The sequence below is a fragment of the Acipenser ruthenus genome, chromosome 43 (genome assembly GCF_902713425.1).
Source record: "Acipenser ruthenus chromosome 43, fAciRut3.2 maternal haplotype, whole genome shotgun sequence".
Lineage (NCBI taxonomy): Eukaryota > Metazoa > Chordata > Actinopteri > Acipenseriformes > Acipenseridae > Acipenser > Acipenser ruthenus.
Window position 1 is genome coordinate 539,569 of NC_081231.1, and position 18,180 is coordinate 557,748.

At 42.7% G+C, this 18,180-nt stretch overlaps 1 protein-coding gene across 1 annotated transcript in view; it reads right to left on the bottom strand.

The window, feature by feature from the left end:
• Nucleotides 1-1,724: 1,724 nt before the first annotated feature.
• The window catches only part of LOC117398658 (1-phosphatidylinositol 4,5-bisphosphate phosphodiesterase beta-3), a 46,197-nt gene continuing 29,741 nt past the window's right edge, over nucleotides 1,725-18,180 (bottom strand). Inside the window, exons 14-33 of the mRNA XM_059012190.1 lie at nucleotides 17,583-17,763; nucleotides 17,009-17,113; nucleotides 16,779-16,849; nucleotides 15,930-16,026; nucleotides 15,732-15,816; nucleotides 15,185-15,309; nucleotides 14,377-14,531; nucleotides 13,937-14,101; nucleotides 13,181-13,280; nucleotides 12,465-12,569; nucleotides 11,867-11,958; nucleotides 11,542-11,692; nucleotides 9,946-9,981; nucleotides 9,178-9,397; nucleotides 7,965-8,130; nucleotides 7,603-7,679; nucleotides 6,925-7,014; nucleotides 6,668-6,725; nucleotides 6,134-6,220; nucleotides 1,725-5,599 (exon numbers count right to left, since the gene is read on the bottom strand). Coding sequence (XP_058868173.1) covers nucleotides 5,282-5,599; nucleotides 6,134-6,220; nucleotides 6,668-6,725; nucleotides 6,925-7,014; nucleotides 7,603-7,679; nucleotides 7,965-8,130; nucleotides 9,178-9,397; nucleotides 9,946-9,981; nucleotides 11,542-11,692; nucleotides 11,867-11,958; nucleotides 12,465-12,569; nucleotides 13,181-13,280; nucleotides 13,937-14,101; nucleotides 14,377-14,531; nucleotides 15,185-15,309; nucleotides 15,732-15,816; nucleotides 15,930-16,026; nucleotides 16,779-16,849; nucleotides 17,009-17,113; nucleotides 17,583-17,763 — 2,484 coding nt within the window. The 3' untranslated portion in view covers nucleotides 1,725-5,281. The remainder of the gene's footprint in view (nucleotides 5,600-6,133; nucleotides 6,221-6,667; nucleotides 6,726-6,924; nucleotides 7,015-7,602; nucleotides 7,680-7,964; nucleotides 8,131-9,177; nucleotides 9,398-9,945; nucleotides 9,982-11,541; nucleotides 11,693-11,866; nucleotides 11,959-12,464; nucleotides 12,570-13,180; nucleotides 13,281-13,936; nucleotides 14,102-14,376; nucleotides 14,532-15,184; nucleotides 15,310-15,731; nucleotides 15,817-15,929; nucleotides 16,027-16,778; nucleotides 16,850-17,008; nucleotides 17,114-17,582; nucleotides 17,764-18,180) is intronic.

Below are 18,180 nucleotides of genomic sequence, written 5' to 3' on the forward strand. Positions count from 1 at the left end.
TAGTGCCTTCCGAGACAGGCTGGCACATAAAACTGCTGGAAGTACCATTTCCCTGCGCGGTGCCCTTTAATGTACCAGCTCCCAGCTCCTGTAATTGAAAATCTTAAGGCAGAGCCAATGCACTTTAATTAATTTCAACGCAAGGCAGTATATTTAATGAAGATGTTCTCCAATAATCACATGGCAATTTGAATCCCCCAAAGGCATTTTTAAAAAACAACTCTGCAGTTTCACTGCATTTTATAGATTAGAAAGAGATGCAGAGTCTCAGGCACGCACCTATAAAATATATATATATATATATATATATAATATAACCACACTGTAAACCCCAAAGTCATTCTAAATAAATTACATCAAGTTACATTAACTTAAATTCAAATTTTATTCATAACACTCATCCATTTTAAGTTTGTTGAACATTCAGATTTACTTTAGTTGTTCATACGTAAATGGTTTAAGTAGAATCAGGGGACTGGATTCCCGTCAGCTCTTGCAGTACAAATTATGAATTGTTTTGTTGTTTTGTGTGTGTGTGTGTGCGGTTGCACACGTGTGTTGTGTTTGCTTGTCTCTTGTGCCCCCGCCTGCTCCCTCACATGTGTTCTCCTTGTGTTGTGTGTGTGCCCCCCCCCCCCTCGTTTGGTGGTCAGTCTGCCGATGTGACGTCACTCCCCTCTCCCTCTGTCTCCATCTCTGCACCTGTCTGCTTCCAGCCCTTGTAAAAGCTGCCATGAGCGCATAAGCAGAAGCGTTTCACTGGCAGCTGCTGAAATAGCTTGTTGACTGCACATTCTGTTGCCCCAGCTAACTTTTCACTGTTTAAAAATATAATAAAAATGTTCAAAACTAACTATTAAAAAGTAAACTCCAAATGGAATAAGTTACATGAATATACACGTTATGAGTTTAGTCAGCCCCAGAGAAAGTTGTCGCAACAAAGAAAATAAATGGAGTAGCTAAACTTAATTATATTAAGTTTTATGAGTTTACTTTGTTTTTGAGTAAACTTGATTTATCAGGGTTTACAATGCAACCTTTTTTTTCAGAATGACATATTTACTATTTATATGTATACAAGCTTCTTCTTTAATGGGTCATTTGCAGCAATTAACTATTGCCACATTTTCAATTATCCCCCCCACCACCACACCACCACACCTTGTGTATTGTATGTAGGACCACTGGTACATTTTTCCTGTCCATTCTCCCATGTGCCATATTTAAACAGTACCCTCTTTTAATCGCAACAATGTTTTAAGATTTCTGTGTTTTAGATTTTCACGCACGTTTCTGACACGTTGGGCGAGCGCTTGGTCGTTTGAAAGTGTATTAAACTTGATCTTGCTCTTATAAAAGACATGCTGGCTGAGCGACGGGTTATTTAAGTCTATGGCAGGCAACCGTTACAGAATAGAGAAGCTCCCGAACTCATGTCAAAGCACCTTGATACAGGAAAAAACAGCGCATGCAATATACCTCAAAAGGTTAAAAAGCTATTTGTTTAAAAAAAATCAAAATCGCCGGATTATAATTCAATCTGAAACGTCTATAGAGACTAGAAGCGTGTGATGAAAGTTTGGTGCAGATGGGTGCAAATTCAAGACAGGTGTTGCGATCAGTCGCGCAACTCGGAAAGAGCAAAATATGAAAACGTGCCAAAAGCTTAACAAATCTCAAAACAAAGCCACACTTAAAATCGAAACAAACAACATTCAGAGAACTTCAGTATCCCAAAATCCATTTTAATTACATTTACATAGAGTTCTATTACTCAACAAGAAAAATACATACATCCTGAATTGATTTCCCTTTTAAAAAGACCAACCTTTTGAAACAGACACAACGATACTGAACAACGGACAGCGTTAGGAACAGAGTTTTATTTTGCATTATCTATGGAGAGTTATTAAAACTGCAGATGCAACAGGATTAACGTAAGGACAAAATAGACGGTAAAGTTTATACTTTTGTTCCAAGCGCTAGACGGTGTTCAGTATTCGTCATGCAGTTTGTACAAAGACATCATAATATGGATATATTCTTGTTATTTTTAGTATTGTTATTTTTATTATTACTTCTACAGATGTACCATATGGACAGTAATTCAGTACCTAGTGAGAAAAAAAGGAGAAAAGTGCAATAGCTTGATAAAACATAAAAATAAAAACAGATCAGTTGAGTCAGAAAACATAGTTTGATATAAAAAAAAATACATACTGCAGAGAACTAAATTGTTCCTTTTTATTTTTCCGCTTCAGAATCTAAACATATATATTGAAAAAAAATCAAAAAGAAAAATCAATAGAACTAAAAATCATCATGATCGCTAAAGTCACAGCAGATTTTTTTTTTTTTTAATATATATATTTTAAAAAAGGCTTTCTGTTTTGTTCTTTACAGTTTAAATGGAATGGTTGGTTAAAATCATACCTTCTCTAAAGTGACCGTTAGGGAAGATATTTTTCGGTTTTTATTTTATGTAAACATTCTGGAAATGTATCCATTTTTAGTGATTTTTTTTTTTGTAAAAAAAACAGGTGAAAATAATTATATATCCGGTCGGAAGAAGCAGCTCACCTGCTTGTGTGTGTGTGTGGTTTTTTTTTGCGAATGTAAAACGTGGAAAGCTAGGGAAGTTAACCTGTATCAGTATTTAAGTGCAGTAGGTTAAACAGACAGACCCAGATTACAGTAAAACATGTTTTCTATTTTCATAAATACATCTAACATAAAGTCGTGGATTTTCTCAGTCAGAATCTTAACATGCTTGCGCAGGCCACATTTTAGGTGAATTATTATTATTATTATTATTATTATTTATAAAATTTTAAAAATCGGTAAATACAAACCTACTGTATAACTTTTGTAAAACCCTGAAATTTGTTGGTAAAAAAAACTGAGAATAAAGAGCCATGAACATGATTTAAAAAAAAAATAAAAAGTAAAAAAAATTATATATTATATATATATAATTTTTTTTTTTTTACCAGGTGGCCGAATTATAAAATCGGGAGTTGTTTTTAACTTTGCTTAGCACACGCTGCCCCCTGCTGGCTGTAATTGCAGCTGTAATTGCAGTTAATGTTCTTAAAAAGGGGGAAGATTAGTTCTGGGCTGCTCCACTACCTAGTAGGCCAAGACAGACCGTTTATTAGGAAAGCAGTAGGTTCTGTGCTCTGATTGTATACAGTGTCGCTGACTAATAACATTATATTCTGCTCCAAATATTTTCTACATGCGCACAAACAAACATTTCGCCCGATTAGATTTTTCTTGCACGATCCAAGCGTTTCTTGTTGCTAATAATCAGCACGGCCATTCTCGTTTGCTCACAAGTTGAAAAAAAAAAATATATATATAAAAATCGAGGAGCACTACAAAATCATTTTTTCCCCCATTCCTAGATTTCAGTAAAAAAAAAAAAAAAAAATTACTAAATTTACATCCCTAGTACCTGTCACGGTTTCTACTGGCTTGAAAGCACAACAAAACTATAAAAAAAAAAAAAAATACTCCATCGTTAAATTTTGACCATATTATCCATACAGAAGTTTTTCAGGATTATCACAGACTGATGTTGCTTTTTCGAACGGGTATATTCTTATTAGCCTTGTGAAAGTATACCCCATTGCACACCAGTATAACAGTATAAGCATATACACAGGGCTTCCAGTTTTCTGGTTTTATTTTCCATCTCTCTCCTTCCCTTTAAAACTTGATTAATAGTTGTTAAGCCATAAGTGAATACCAGATTGTTTAAATTAGCGAAGCGCTGTTAGAAACTAACGCCGTGGAAATTAATAAGATGAATGCAGCGATCAGAGCCAGAACAAAATGCAGGTTTGAGTAGAATCAAGTGGAGATCATCAAGGCACGTCGTTTGTGAACTCAGTCAAGATATGAGGGTAAAACAAAACGACTTCCTTTGGGAATTAGTGTTTGATTAAGAAAGAGAATCGTCTCAGAATATGTTTAAAGGGACATCACGTGATCAAAAATAAAACCTGAACACTAGAAGCCGTACTTATACAATACAAACGTGGCAGGACCGCGGACAGACCTAACTGTAGTTACTGGATAGGTTTAGTATACCGTGACTACTCGTTTTATATTGTCGTTTTAACTGTGGCTATGCCATACCTAATATACTGTAGGGAATTCTATTTTGAAGTATTAATACTATGTTCTGAATTTCCATTAGCACTAGTCTTGGACCATCTAATGTTACTTTAGATTAGGTAGTCGTTTTGAAGTGTACTGTTTTGTATGATTCTTTAGCAGTGGAGACATACTGTGGTACACGAATGCAGTGAAAGTATATGAAGCAGCAAACAAAATGTACAGCTGATGTAAATGCATGATAAGCTTAAATATACATTTCATATGCATATATATATATATATATATATATATATATATATATATATATATATATATATATATATTCACCCTTCGGTCACGTATTTTTATACTTTTACAAATGTTAAAACAGTTTGCATTATAAAATAGATACATACATACATAGGAAACTTAACATGGTGCAATTGTGCACACAGTGACTGAAGTGGATATACTTTCTGTGTACTTTCTTGCCACATGGTGACATCTGGTGGTGAATTTCTGAAACTACTACATACATAGGAAACTTAACATGGTGCAATTGTGCACACAGTGACTGAAGGGGATATACTTTCTGTGTACTTCTTTCTTGCCAAATGGTGACATCTGGTGGTGAATTTCTGGAACTACTTCATGGTAAACCTGAAGATTGTATTAGAATCGGTACGCCTCAGACCCCAGTGACTGTAAACTAGTTACAGCTGTACAGAGAAAGATGTCAAATATGCGATTTAGCTTGGGGCCAAACGGAGGGGGACAGGGGTTCCTAAATACCCCAAGTTAAAAGACTGGGAATATATTAAATAAAGACTCATTTGTTTAAAATTTTTGCCCACAAAATACCTTATAATAAAATAAAATAAAATATATATACAGTATATATGAATTTCCGTCATATTCTGGATAAAAGTAGTAGTGGTATAACTTCAATAAAAAAAATAAAAATAAAAAAAAGGTTTTCAGACTTAAATCCCCTTACAATTCGGTACATTTTTATTTATTTATTTATTTATTTATTTATTTTTTAAGATTAAAATTGAAATAAAAAAATAATAATAATAAAAAGGATTGCCTGTAAAAGCACCAGTGTATCCCGTCGTTTTTTCTCTCGCTCCTCACAAGTCCGCTCGCTTTGAAAGGAAAACTCTCTTGGCTGTTGTTATAAAACTGACAGTTCTCCCTCGGAAGCTGCTGGGATGCCGAGAGAGTCATCGTCTGCCAGAGAGGCGAGGCTATTGTCCAGGCTCCGCCCACTCTTATCCAGGCTCCTCCCGCTAAGCCAACCCCGACTGGCTGGCGAGAATGAAGGGGTGCTCTGATTGGACGGCGGGCCGGAGCTGTCTGTGTTGGCACGCCCATTGTCGTAGCCGTCTGTCGGATGCATTTTGGCGTCGAGTTCCCCTTGAAGGAATGTTCTTATTTCCTGCGGAAGCCGTCGGAATTCAGCGTCGGACTCTTTCTCCAAGCGAGCCAGGAGCTGGAAAAGCAGGGAGAGGCTGGGTTAGAATGCCGAATACAGCACATGTTTACCAGGGGAGTCACAACAGCCTGCAGCACGGTATCCAGGATCCTGGCGGGCTACTTGCGTGACGCATAGGATCAAATGATCATTTAATATGACTGACTATTTTGTTAGAAAAGACAAAAAAAATATAGGAGATGGGGAGACACACCTACAGAACCATTCAGTGAACCACAATAAGCTATGTTGTACGGTTAGGGCTAGTGTTAAGACTAGGGCTAGTGTTAGGGCTCGGGGTATTGTTAAGGCTAGGATTAGGACTAGGGCTAGTGTTATGGTTAGGACTAGGGCTAGTGTTAAGGCTAGGGCTAGTGTTAAGGCTAGGATTAGGACTAGGGCTAGTGTTAAGGCTAGGGCTAGGACTAGGGCTAGGGTTACGGTTAGGGCTAGGGTAACACTGTAGTGTAAACGCTACAATAAAATGCAGCTGTGCCTTTAACAGGGCACCAGCTGATCGAATCCAGTGCTGAAAGCCCGGACACTTCTTACCAGCGGCTGCTCCTCTCCGATTTGCTGCAGGATATCTTTATGTTGTAGCAGCAGTTTGTCGTGCCGTTTCTTCTGTGCCTCATCCAGCTACATGAAGAAGAAACACACACACACACACACACACACACACACACACACAGAGTTCAATTTAAACATATAACTTTAAATGACTGGCAACTACAATGAAACCACTGGACCACACAGCCTCCTATTTCATTCTAGGGCTGGCAACTACAATGAAATAGGAGGCTGTGTGGTCCAGTGGTTAAAGAAAAGGGCTTGTAACCAGGAGGTCCTCAGTTCAAATCCCACCTCAGCCACTGACTCATTGTGTGACCCTGAGCAAGTCACTTCACCTCCTTGTGCTCCGTCTTTCGGGTGAGACGTAGTTGTAAGTGACTCTGCAGCTGATGCATAGTTCACACACCCTAGTCTCTGTAAGTCGCCTTGGATAAAGGCGTCTGCTAAATAAACAAATAATAATAATGATAATGAAATGCAGACTGCAGTACTGTGAATTATATCTGCACTCACGCGCCGTATCAAGGTGACCGATTCGTTGATGTGCTTGCGGTTGATCTCATTCAGTTCTCTGCAGGGAGAAAACGACATGAAAAAAAAAATCCAACAACATTAAAAACTTTCCCATGTACCACTGCAAAGTACAGATAGAAGCTACTGTAAATCAAGGTCAGCACATTAGGTCTAGAAACGAACATGCCGTCCCTCTCCCTCCACCCTCCACTCCTCCCCCCACCCCCCTCCCTCCACCCCTCTCTACAGACACTCACATTTCGGCCTTCTGTCGATCTCGGCTCTTGGCTTCCGAGATGCTGTTTTGTCGCTTCCGATCGAGAATCTTTTGCAGTTCCTTCTTCTCCCTGTTAGCCAAAAGCAGAGGGACTGTGAACACAAGGCTTGGGGACGAGATGAGTAGGCCGTTCAGCCCATCAAAGCCTCCTCCCTTCTTAGCACAACGTTCGCCTAAACTAAGCAGATCTAGTTTAGTTTAGACAGAAACTTAGTGTTTTAGATACATCAACTGTGTATAACGCTCTGTGTGAAGTGCTTCCCATCTACTGCTCCAAACTTTTACTCATCTTCCATTCCCTCTCATCCTCTCTAAATTAGCGACTTGAATTTTCATCTCTTGAACATTTACAGCGATAGAAATGAGACTTCTGTTGCATAGCAGTTTCCCCCATTCCAGGTTTTAATAGGAGCTTGATCAGCCCCAGCGTGTGTAGGTAACAAGCTCAGGTGGGTCTGATTAAACTCATAGTAAAACCAGGAATGGATCAAAACCGCTATGCAGTGGGAGTCTTATTTCCATCCCTCGGGTAATTGTATATTAGGAATGCATAACTGGCTTTAAAAGGGACTGTAGCCTCCAGCCTCTTTCCTCTGGTGCTCAGAAAGGTGACCCCACCCGTTCACCCCCTATCCCCGTCCCCTCTCTGCCCTCTTACCTCTCACAGATCTCTTTGAGTTTCTTCAGCTGCACAGCCTGGCAGTCTGTCGCCGTGTCTTTCAGCTTCTGTTGAGCCTGAGGGAAAAAAAAAAAAAACACAACCAAAAACAAAAAAATCAGCACAAACGCGTGAATCATCAAGGACGGCTCTCACAGCAGTCCATTCAAGGTTTTTATAGGAGCTTGATTAGCCCTCAGCGTATCGGTAAATAGTAAAACCAGGAACGGATCCAAAACTGCTGTGCGCTAATCCTGGACTACGCAACGTTAACTGAGGTAAGCTCTGTGCTCCTCGGGGGTCTGTGCAACCGGCTGTCGGTGTGAAGCGTTTCGTTGCGGCTAGTCCGGGAGGGTCTCTACCTGTTTGAAGTGGTCCAGTTTCTTCGTCCCCTCCAGCTGGAACTGCTTCTCCCTCACCTCCAGCAGCTCCTTCATCTGCCACTCCTTCAGCTCGACGTTCTTCTGAGAGACCTCCGCCTCCAGGGCGCTCAGCTCCTTCTCTATGGCTGCTGAAGACTCGTCCGCGCTGCGACACAGACACACACGATCACGCTTCTCATCACCTCACGACTAAGCCACACCCGAGCCTGTACATTTACTAATAGTTAGGGCGTCTGATTTTTTCGGTGAAATTTTTTTCCAAATTCGGGTGAATGCTTTTTTTTAAAAAAGGAATTTAATGAAAAAACAAATGCTGAAGCACAAAGTGTTGACAACAAAGTTGTCGTCAACAGTTTAAATCCCCAACGTCTGTATATTTCCACACATTGGGGTATGCAGACTTTTGACGACATCTCTCCCCCTCTCTGTCTCTCTCCCTCTTCTATTTTTCTCTCCCTCTCCTACTCTATCCCCTCGCTCTCTCCCTCTCCCTCTCCCTCTTTCTCTCTCTCTCACTCTCTTTCTCACTCGCACACACACGCTGTATATGGAGGCATTTCTCCGTTCCAATCAAGTTTCATTTTGTAGTGGAGTTGCAAGTATAACTGCACACAGAACAGACGGGAAAACTAAACAGCTTTACTCCAGGCTGTTTCACAAAGAGAAACGATCGACTGTTACATCTAAATGCTCTTGGCTTTAAACACACACTCATGAAACAAATAACTGGGAAGAAAAGTGTGCAAAAAAAAGCAAAAACCTTAAAGCTATATTGCTGTAATTTTGAAAAATAAAAAAATGATATATATATATATATATATATATATATATATATATATATTACACTAAGAAGCCACATTTTTCTAAAAGGTAAATCAGCTTTTGCATCATCTGCACCAGTTCTGCTCTGTTGCATTTGAATCACGGACAACTGCGCATGCGTTTATTTATATACAGTATGTGCCTATTCGTGGAGTTTTGGGGTTTAACCCGAATGCAGAAAAAAAGCATGTGGGGGGGGGGGGGGGAGAAATCGGGTTTAAATCGGGTAAAACCTGAAATCAGACGCCCTACTAATAGTTCATGCAGCTACAGTATAAAGGGAGGGACAGTTTATTTAGCTTCACCAGCGGTCTGAGTGCTCAAACTCTGCGCTCCTGGTGCTGCGGTACTCTCTGGATCACTCTCTTACTTTTTCTTGATGCTTCTCTTCAGGTTTTTCTCCACCTGGGATTTGCGGCGCTTGCTCTCGGAGGTCATCTGGTTGATGCGGGCGTTCTGCTCTTTGTTCATCTTCGAGATCTTCTTCATGTGCTTCCTCTTCAGCTCCTTCAGCTCTTTGTACTGCTTCCTCTGCAGCTTCAGGAAGCCTTTCTGCTGCCGGAGGTCCTCTATCGACTGAGGCTGGACATCTACAGGGCAGAGAGAGAGAGAGAGAGAGAAGAGAAGGAAGGAGACGCAGAGAGAGACGGATGCACAGAGAGAGGGGGAGACAGAGAGAGAGGCACAGAGACAGAGAGAAAGAGCAAACGAGAGATAAAGAGATAGAGGGAGAGAGCGGAAAAGAGAAAGAAAGAAGAGGGAAAGAGACGCATGGAGAGAGACGGATACAGAAGCACAGGGGACAGAGTGAGAAAGAGCAAACGAGAAAGAAGAGATAGAGGGAGAGAAAGAAACAAATAAGGAGACACAGGCACAGAGAAAGAGAAACGGAGAGAGGGAGACACGGACAAGCACAGAGAGGGGGAGACAGCGAGAGGCACAGAGACAGAGAAAGGAGAGACACACAGAAACAGAGAGAGAGAGAGATGTGTGTGTGTTACTGTTATTTTCTATTGTGTTTAACTGCTTTGGCAATACTGGAGCATCCCTGTCGTGCTAATAAAGCTTATTTGAGAGAGATACACAGGGATTAACCACAGAGGGACTTAAGGGACAGATTTCTTCAGAATGCTCTCACCTGTCAAAATACTGGCGATAAGGTCATCGCGTTGAACTGGAAGGAAAAAAAAACAAAAACAAAGACGTCAGTGTGTTACTGACAGAAACTGACATTTCAAATCAGGATTCAGGAGGCGATTCGCCTCGCTTTCCAGGCGTCATTTTAATGCCAAACCAGCAACCTGGATCACCTCCCTATAGATACAATACGCAGAACGCAAGGAGGAAGGTGTTAGGAAGGTAGATATTAAAATATAGGATTTCCATTACAATTCCATGCACACAATGAAATGTAAACCTGGGCTGCCAGACTTACTCGCTGGTGTCGGCTGGCTTGTGTGTGCGTGCGTGCGTGTGTCCGGATGGAGCTCTTCACAGCTGAGGGTCGCTGGTGTGGATCGGGGGGCTGATTCACCGTTCAGAGTAAATTCAGAAACAGCTGCTTGGGTTTGTGTGGGTCGCTGCTTTTCTTAGACTTGGCGGACAGCAGCGATCCACAGAGATGCAAGCCTCTGCTTAATCACATGTTTCACTCTGAATGGTAAAATCAGCCCTATCGACACCAACGACTCTCACCAGCTCATTCAGAATAGTCAATTTATTTGGTTTGTGTAGCACTATGTATGCGTGATTGTGAGGTGGTGTGTGTGTGATTGGGAGATGGTGTGTGTGTGTGTGAAGGTGTGACTGTGAGATGGTGTGTGTGTGTGTGATGGTGTGATTGTGAGATGATATGTGTGTGATGGTGTGATTGTGAGATGGTGTGTGTGACGGTGTGTGTGTGTATGACTGTGTGATTGTGAGATTGTGTGTGTGTGTGATGGTGTGTGTGATGGTGTGATTGTGAGATGATGTGTGTGATGGTGTGATTGTGAAATGGTGTGTGTGTGATGGTGTGATTGTGAGATGATTGTGTGATGGTGTGATTGTGAGATGGTGTGTGTGTATTGGTGTATGTGTGTGATTGTGAGATGATGTGTGTGATGGTGTGATTGTGAGATGGTGTGTGTGTATGATGGTGTGATTGTGAGATGGTGTGTGTGAGATGGTGTGTGTGATGGTGTGATTGTGAGATGGTGTGTGTGTATGATGGTGTGATTGTGAGATGGTGTGTGTGACGGTGTGTGTGTGAGATGGTGTGATTGTGAGATGGTGTGTGTGACGGTGTGTGTGTGAGAGGGTGTGTGTGTGTATGACGGTGTGATTGTGAGATTGTGTGTGTGGTGGTGTGTGTGTGACGGTGTGATTGTGAGATGGTGTGTGTGACGGTGTGATTGTGAGATGGTGTGTGTGAGGTTATGTGTGTTTATGTGTGTGATGGTGTGATTGTGAGGTGTGTGTGTGACGGTGTGATTGTGAGATGGTGTGTGTGTGACGGCGTGATTGTGAGATGGTGTGTGTGTGATGGTGTGACTGAGATGGTGTGTGTGTGATGGTGTGACTGAGATGGTGTGTGTGTGATGGTGTGACTGAGATGGTGTGTGTGTAAGATGGTGTGGGTGTGTGTGTGACGGTGTGATTGTGAGATGGTGTGTGTGTGTGACGGTGTGATTGTGAGATGATGTGTGTGTGTGTGATGGTGTGACTGGAAGATGGTGTCTGCGTTCCTGAATACCTGGGCTGCCGAAGTTGCCCTCTGTGTTGGCGACGGCTGGTCGGAGCGTTTGCTGCGGGGTGTTCTGCGTGGGTTCGCTCCTCGTCCGCTCCACAATGGGGTGGTCAGGCTCGGATTTCTCGGAGGTCTGCTGTACGTTCTCCAGGTTCCTCTGCGCAAAACAAGACCAGGGAGCGAACCCCAAACGCAGTCTCTTCAATAAAACATCAAGGAGACCGGCAAACAAGGAATTTCAATAAATCACATCTCCTTGCCAGCCTGGGGCAGCATAGGCTTCAACCCAGCTACAGTTCTCAGGTGCCGAAAATGAAAATCAACCCCTTACCTCACTCTCTCCCATCAGGGCAGCCAGCTGCTTCTCTCTCTGATCCAACAGGTTGACGTGTTTGATGGGGTTGGCAAGCGCGTCTGCGTATTCTATAAAAAGGAAACAAAGCCGCTGACTAACACGAAAAGGAACGCAGATGAAAAACACAAGCGATTTAACAAAAAAAAAAAACAACAGCACAGCAGCGTGAAGCCAGTTTATTTGTTTCCAGATCAACTTGGAAGGTCCGTTTCCTCACTGAAAAAAAAAAAAACTGGATCCAAGAAATTGGATCATGTTTTTTTGACGGCGAAAACACACCTTAAAAAGGTCTGGTATTATTAGTTTATTCATCAGTGATATATCAGACGCTTCTATCCAAAGCGGCTTACAGAGACTAGGAGGGTGAACTCTGCTTCATCAACAACTGCACAAGGAGGTGAAGCGACTTGCTCAGGGTCACACACACACAGTGAGTTAGTGGCTGAGCTGGGATATGAGTCTCCTGGTATCAAGACCCCTTTAACCGCTGGACCACCAAGCCACCTTGCTGGTAGAACAGAGAGTGAGAGGGAGAGGGATTGGGAAAGGAAGGTAAAATGGGAAAGGAGCGTACCCTGGTGTTCGTCTGGAATGTAGTCCTTGGCTTCGGTATACACCAGTAGGGTTGGGAGCATCAGGGGTTGGTTCAGCTCATTCTTCAGGCAGATGTAGTGGTAACCTAGCACAAAAACAGAAGAAAGTTTCACCAAGGAGAGGAGGCCCTTCGGCCCATCAGCGCTCGTCCGGTTCCGAGCAGCTGATCGGTCTCAGAACTTCGACAAGTTCGGGTCTTAATGGATCCCAGTGATTCAGCCTCAACAACGTGGCTAGGTAACCTCTTTCATACCATCCAAGAAGTGTCTTTCCTACTACACACACTGTATATATTTATGTAGAGTAGGTGGGACTTCTAGTGTTGATATTAGAGTCATGTTAGTGTGCTGGCGATAGAGAAGTCTTGAAGGATCCTAATGATTCATCAACAACATGGCTAGGTAACCCATTCCCTACTGTGTAAAGAAGCGTCTCACAGACTCAGATTTCTCTCTCTATATATATATTCATTCATGTAGAGTAGGTAGGGGCTTGCAGAGTTGACATTAGAGTCATATTAGTGTACTGTCAATAGATGAGATATTTGTTTACTTGACTTAGATTCTTTTAAGTTTTAGGACTGATTTTGTGTTTTAAGCTGATCTCCCCTCTCCCCCGCCCACCCCCCCCCCTCCCTCCCCTCTAAAAGCACCGTCGACCGTTCTGGTAATCAGTAACCCCTTCTGGGAGCCCCACCTGGTCGAATTGCAGACACCTGCATGATCCGATGCCCGATGAATTTCCCGTTTTCCTCAAACACGGCGATCCGGAGAGAGGCTAGAGTCGGAAGGACAACCTGGAGAGGGAGTGGGGAGGAGTTAGTCAGTCGCACCTCACTGGGACTCCCCTGTGAAATTGTACAGGAAAACCTCCTAACCCTAACTGAACGTCTCCCGAAAGTATTCCTTTGTCATGTACGCTTCTAAGTGTTCGTTGGCTACCTCTAATCACGTTGTATTTCTCGGGCTCTCTTTGCTGTATCCACACTTATTCTGCATGTTAAAGTGTTCAGTGGCTAATCTTAATCTCTTTGCATCGGATCTGTCATATAAAGAGTGCAAGAGAAAGCACACTCTAAACTAGAGGCAGCCACCGACCAAACACTGACAAAACACAGAAGTCATTAAATCTAAATAAAAAAAGCCGATCTTAACACAATCTGTTTTTATAGAACCTGCTGTGATTTGAACGCTCTGTCGTTGACATTGCGAACGCGAGATCTACGCTGTCAGCGACATTATAAGTGTAGCCGCTGTCAACAGCTTCCAATGGTGACGTGACTTATAATCATGATCACAGCGACTGTTCGAATGCTTTTATTCTCGCGTTCAGCTAAGGGTAGCTAACGGACATCACCCGAACAGGCAGTGTCCAGTAGCAACCACACGTGTGTCAAAATACAAGAGGTTGAGGTCATCGTTGCCTTGGACGCAGCGTCCCCGCCAGCTCTACCTTGCTGAAGACGAATGGCTCGTCGTCCCAGACTGGGTTGAGAGAGTTCCCGTTGGCGGACGTCTTGGTTCTGAATTTCCGTTTGGTGTCCACCGGGAGTCCGAACATGTCCACTTCCACGTGGACCCCCACCTTCTTATCCGTCAGAAACTGACCCGAAATAATCTGGGGGAGGAGAAAAAACTTAGGAAAACGCAGTCCTACCCCATTATCTGAAAATAGTGACTAATCGATTTGTGCAGCGCTATACGCTGCTCCCACCGTTTTCACATATCTGGAAAAGCGCTTATTAAATTGTAATGAAAACGCTCATTCGCCATTTTTTTGATGAGTTTCGTCCAATTGATGAGTTTTGTGTTGGTTGCCGACATACTTGTTTGCAGTTCAGACGGCGCCCCCTGACGTAGCAGGGCTGCTCGGCCGCGCTCCGGCCTCCTCACCTTGATCTTGACCGTGTTGGCGACGATCCCGTCCACGATGTTCTCAGTAAAAGGGTCGAAGTGCTTGTCCGTGCGTCTCATGAACTCTGGCTTCAACACATAGCCACTCCTCCCATTGTACTCAAAGAATCCCATGTTGAGCTGCATCGCCAGGTCTGGGGAGACGAGAGAAGCCAGCGCCGGAGATTCACAAACCAGGAACACTTATTTAGAACGCACCTAATATTTTAATAACTAACATAACGATTAATAATAATATATATATTTTTTTTTTTAATAAGTGAAATAAGTTGGGGTTTCCATTATTATTATTTATTTCTTAGCAAACGCCCTTATCCAGGGCGACTTACAATTGTTACAAGATATCACATTATTTTTACATACAACCATTTATACAGTTGGGTTTTTACTGGAGCAATCTAGGTAAAGTACCTTGCTCAAGGGTACAGCAGCAGTGTCCCCCACCTGGGATTGAACCCACGACCCTCCGATCAAGAGTCCAGAGCCCTAACCACTACTCCACACTGCTGCTCAGTATCTTATCTTATAAGAGATACAGTAAATTAGCAAGGTAACATTTTCCCATGGTTATATTATGCATTGTTTTACCATACCAGGGATGGAAATAAGACTTCTACAAGTTTGATAATAAGACACACCTGAGCTTGTTACCGATACACACTGCGGCTCATCAAGCTCGGAGTGGTAAAAGGTGGAATGGGTGACACTGCTGTGAAACAGGACGTCTTGTTCTCGTCCCTGCAGAACCGTGTTAAAAGCAGTCGATTCTATTATTTAAATCTCTTACCCAGGGTCTGAAAGTTCAGTGCTGCCATCTGACAGCCTGCGTTCCAGAAGAGCTGGGGAAGGTAGTTTGAAGAGTCGACCCGCGTGCCTTTGGGGTAGATTCGACTCAGCTGCTTCTTATTGTACCTGGGGAGTGCGCTAAGGAAAAGCATGCAATCTAATACAATCTGTAGGAAAAGCAGAAACGCATTACTGTACTCTACAATGCAAATTACTATTATTAAATTAGTCATTCAGCAGAGGCGACTCAGAGACTAGGGGGGGTGAACTATGCGTCATCAACTGCTGCTGCTGCAGAGTCACTTCCAATAGGGCCTTGGTTCTTTTACCTCTCATCTGAAGGACGGAGCACAAGGAGGTTGACTTGCTCAGGGTCACGCACACACAGTGAGTCAGTGGCTGAGCCGGGATTGAAATGTGAACCTCCTGGTAACAAGACCCCTTTCTCTAACAGCTGGGCCACCAAGCATGCAAGCCGATTAGGGTGGTTATTTTTAGTTAGCTAGTCACAGAGTAGACCGCGTTCGCTATGAAGATCAAAAGGATACTCTACGAATTCCATGGGGCACTTGGTTAGCTGCTCCAAACCCTTCGTCTCCACAAAGGAGGACATCTCAAAGTACTTGTTTCGTTCTGCAAGAGCCAGGGGAGGAAGGGGTTAAAATAAAAAGGAGAATGCTTTTTTGGTGTGTGTCTTGTCAGTATTGCAATCAGATGCATTTAAAATGAAAAAGTTCCCTGCTTACTGCTGGCTACTTCGAAGGATTTGAACTTGACAGGTTCGATGTAGTTGACCAAGTTTGACATTTCTTCTGTCGCGTTTACTTCACTGCTCGCTGTGCCCTATGGGGGAGGGAGGGAGGGAGAAAGAAAGAAAAAAAGAGGGGGAGGGAGAGGCAGAGAGACAGGTGTACACAGACAGAAGTATACAGACAGAGAGAAAGAAGGAGAGAGGGAGGGAAGGAGACAGAGGTTAGTACTCACAATAAACAGAGCAGGCGCTTCACTTTTGTAGCAGTAAACTTTTATCAGTTGATTTTAAACAAATCGCTCTGCTATTAAACTTGGAATGGGTATGAAATTTCAGACGTATTGTCACGATCTACAATACTCCCTCCATCTTCCCAGCTTATTTCATTATAATTTCTTTTACCTATTTTATGTTACTTCTGCTTATTTTTTTCATTCGCTTTTCCATTCTTGTCTATGTGACTAAATAGCCACTCAAACCTCTGCAGGCTTAATATCCCATTCATGGATAATTAGCACACGCCCACTCCTCTTAATGTGACCCTTATTCACAGTCTAACAATCGGGGTTGGAGCCCATATATTTTAAATATATAAAACAAGGGGCCAATTTCTAAACATAAGGATCATACTTTTCTACCATATATTAAAAATAATATAGTAGTTGTTTGTCGTTGAAACTACAAAGCGTCTTTTAGTATTTCTTCCTGTTTAGAGTCACTTTGTATATCAGTTCCTCATCACATCCCGGGACTTATTTGAAAGTTTTAAAACACCCCTGGGGCCTCATTCAAGCAGCACTGCTGGGTTCATTTGCACAGAGATTGAAAGCAGTGAGGAAGGCACCTCGTCTGTCGTGGGTTTCTTGAGGTCTGGCTGCTCTTCCTCTTCCTCCTCCTCGCTGTCCAGCTCTCGATCTGAAAGCAGCAAATCCACTTTATAACAAAGAACATCCGTGCCAGCCAGTCACAGCTGCAGAATATAATAACCAGGGCTGAAAGATCTTATCCCAGGAAGGGAATTTAACACTAGAGGTGCGCCCGAACCCGAAGCCCCAACCACACCGAATTCCTCACCGATGGATTTCCTGGGCTGTCCTTCCTTAGCCAGCCTTTCAGCCATCTTCTCTTCCCCGTTGGACAACAGCTGTCCCATCTCTGCCGCGTCCTGCAACGGACATCCTGGGATAAGGGACATGCCAGACACAGTTAGTTTTCTAATGTCTAAATCCAATGTCAAAATGTACACTTTCAGTATTACAGACACCCCTCCATATCCCCGATACTCTCAATAACTTATGCTGCATAACGTCAAGAACAAGCTTCATGATAAACGGACAAGCAGTTCTCCAGACATTATGTAGAAATGCAAGAGGGACGCACAAACCAACAGATAGACAGACAGACAGACACCCACCTCCATACAACCCTGACATGTGATACTCTCAGTAGCTTATGCTAAATGATATTAATACCATGTCTGGCGACAATCGGGCACGTGGTTCCGCAGATTTACGGAAATACGTGAACTGCGACATACGCATGGCCGTCTCCATTTCACCCCCTTCACAGGGGGATTCCTCACCAGCCTGGGATAACCAGAAGCAGATACAGATCTATCAGAGAAGCCGGCAGCTGAGCAGAGCTGTACCGTTGTTGGGAGAAGGCTGTTCGAAGATGCTGGAGGTGTCGCTGTACGTGTTGGAGCCTTGCTCTACCAGGCGTCTCTTCATGCTCCCCTCGGACACTTTGTGCGGGTGCTTCTTCTTGTTCTTGATCAGGATCTTTCCCAGCAGGTCCTGGGGAGTGGGCAGGGCTTGACCTGGGACCAGCTGGGGTCAGGAAAACAAAAAACGAAAGCAAGAAACCTTCTGTTAAATCACAACGTTTTAAGGAGGAAGTGGGAGTTGTGCTCACCATAGGCTTTACCAGAACAAGAATGGAAATAAGACTCCTGTAAATACATGTGATGTCATCCATATATATATATTATATATATATATATATATATATATATATATATATAGTGCCTTGCGAAAGTATTCGGCCCCCTTGAACTTTGCGACCTTTTGCCACATTTCAGGCTTCAAACATAAAGATATGAAACTGTAATTTTTTGTGAAGAATCAACAACAAGTGGGACACAATCATGAAGTGGAACGAAATTTATTGGATATTTCAAACTTTTTTAACAAATAAAAAACTGAAAAATTGGGCGTGCAAAATTATTCAGCCCCCTTAAGTTAATA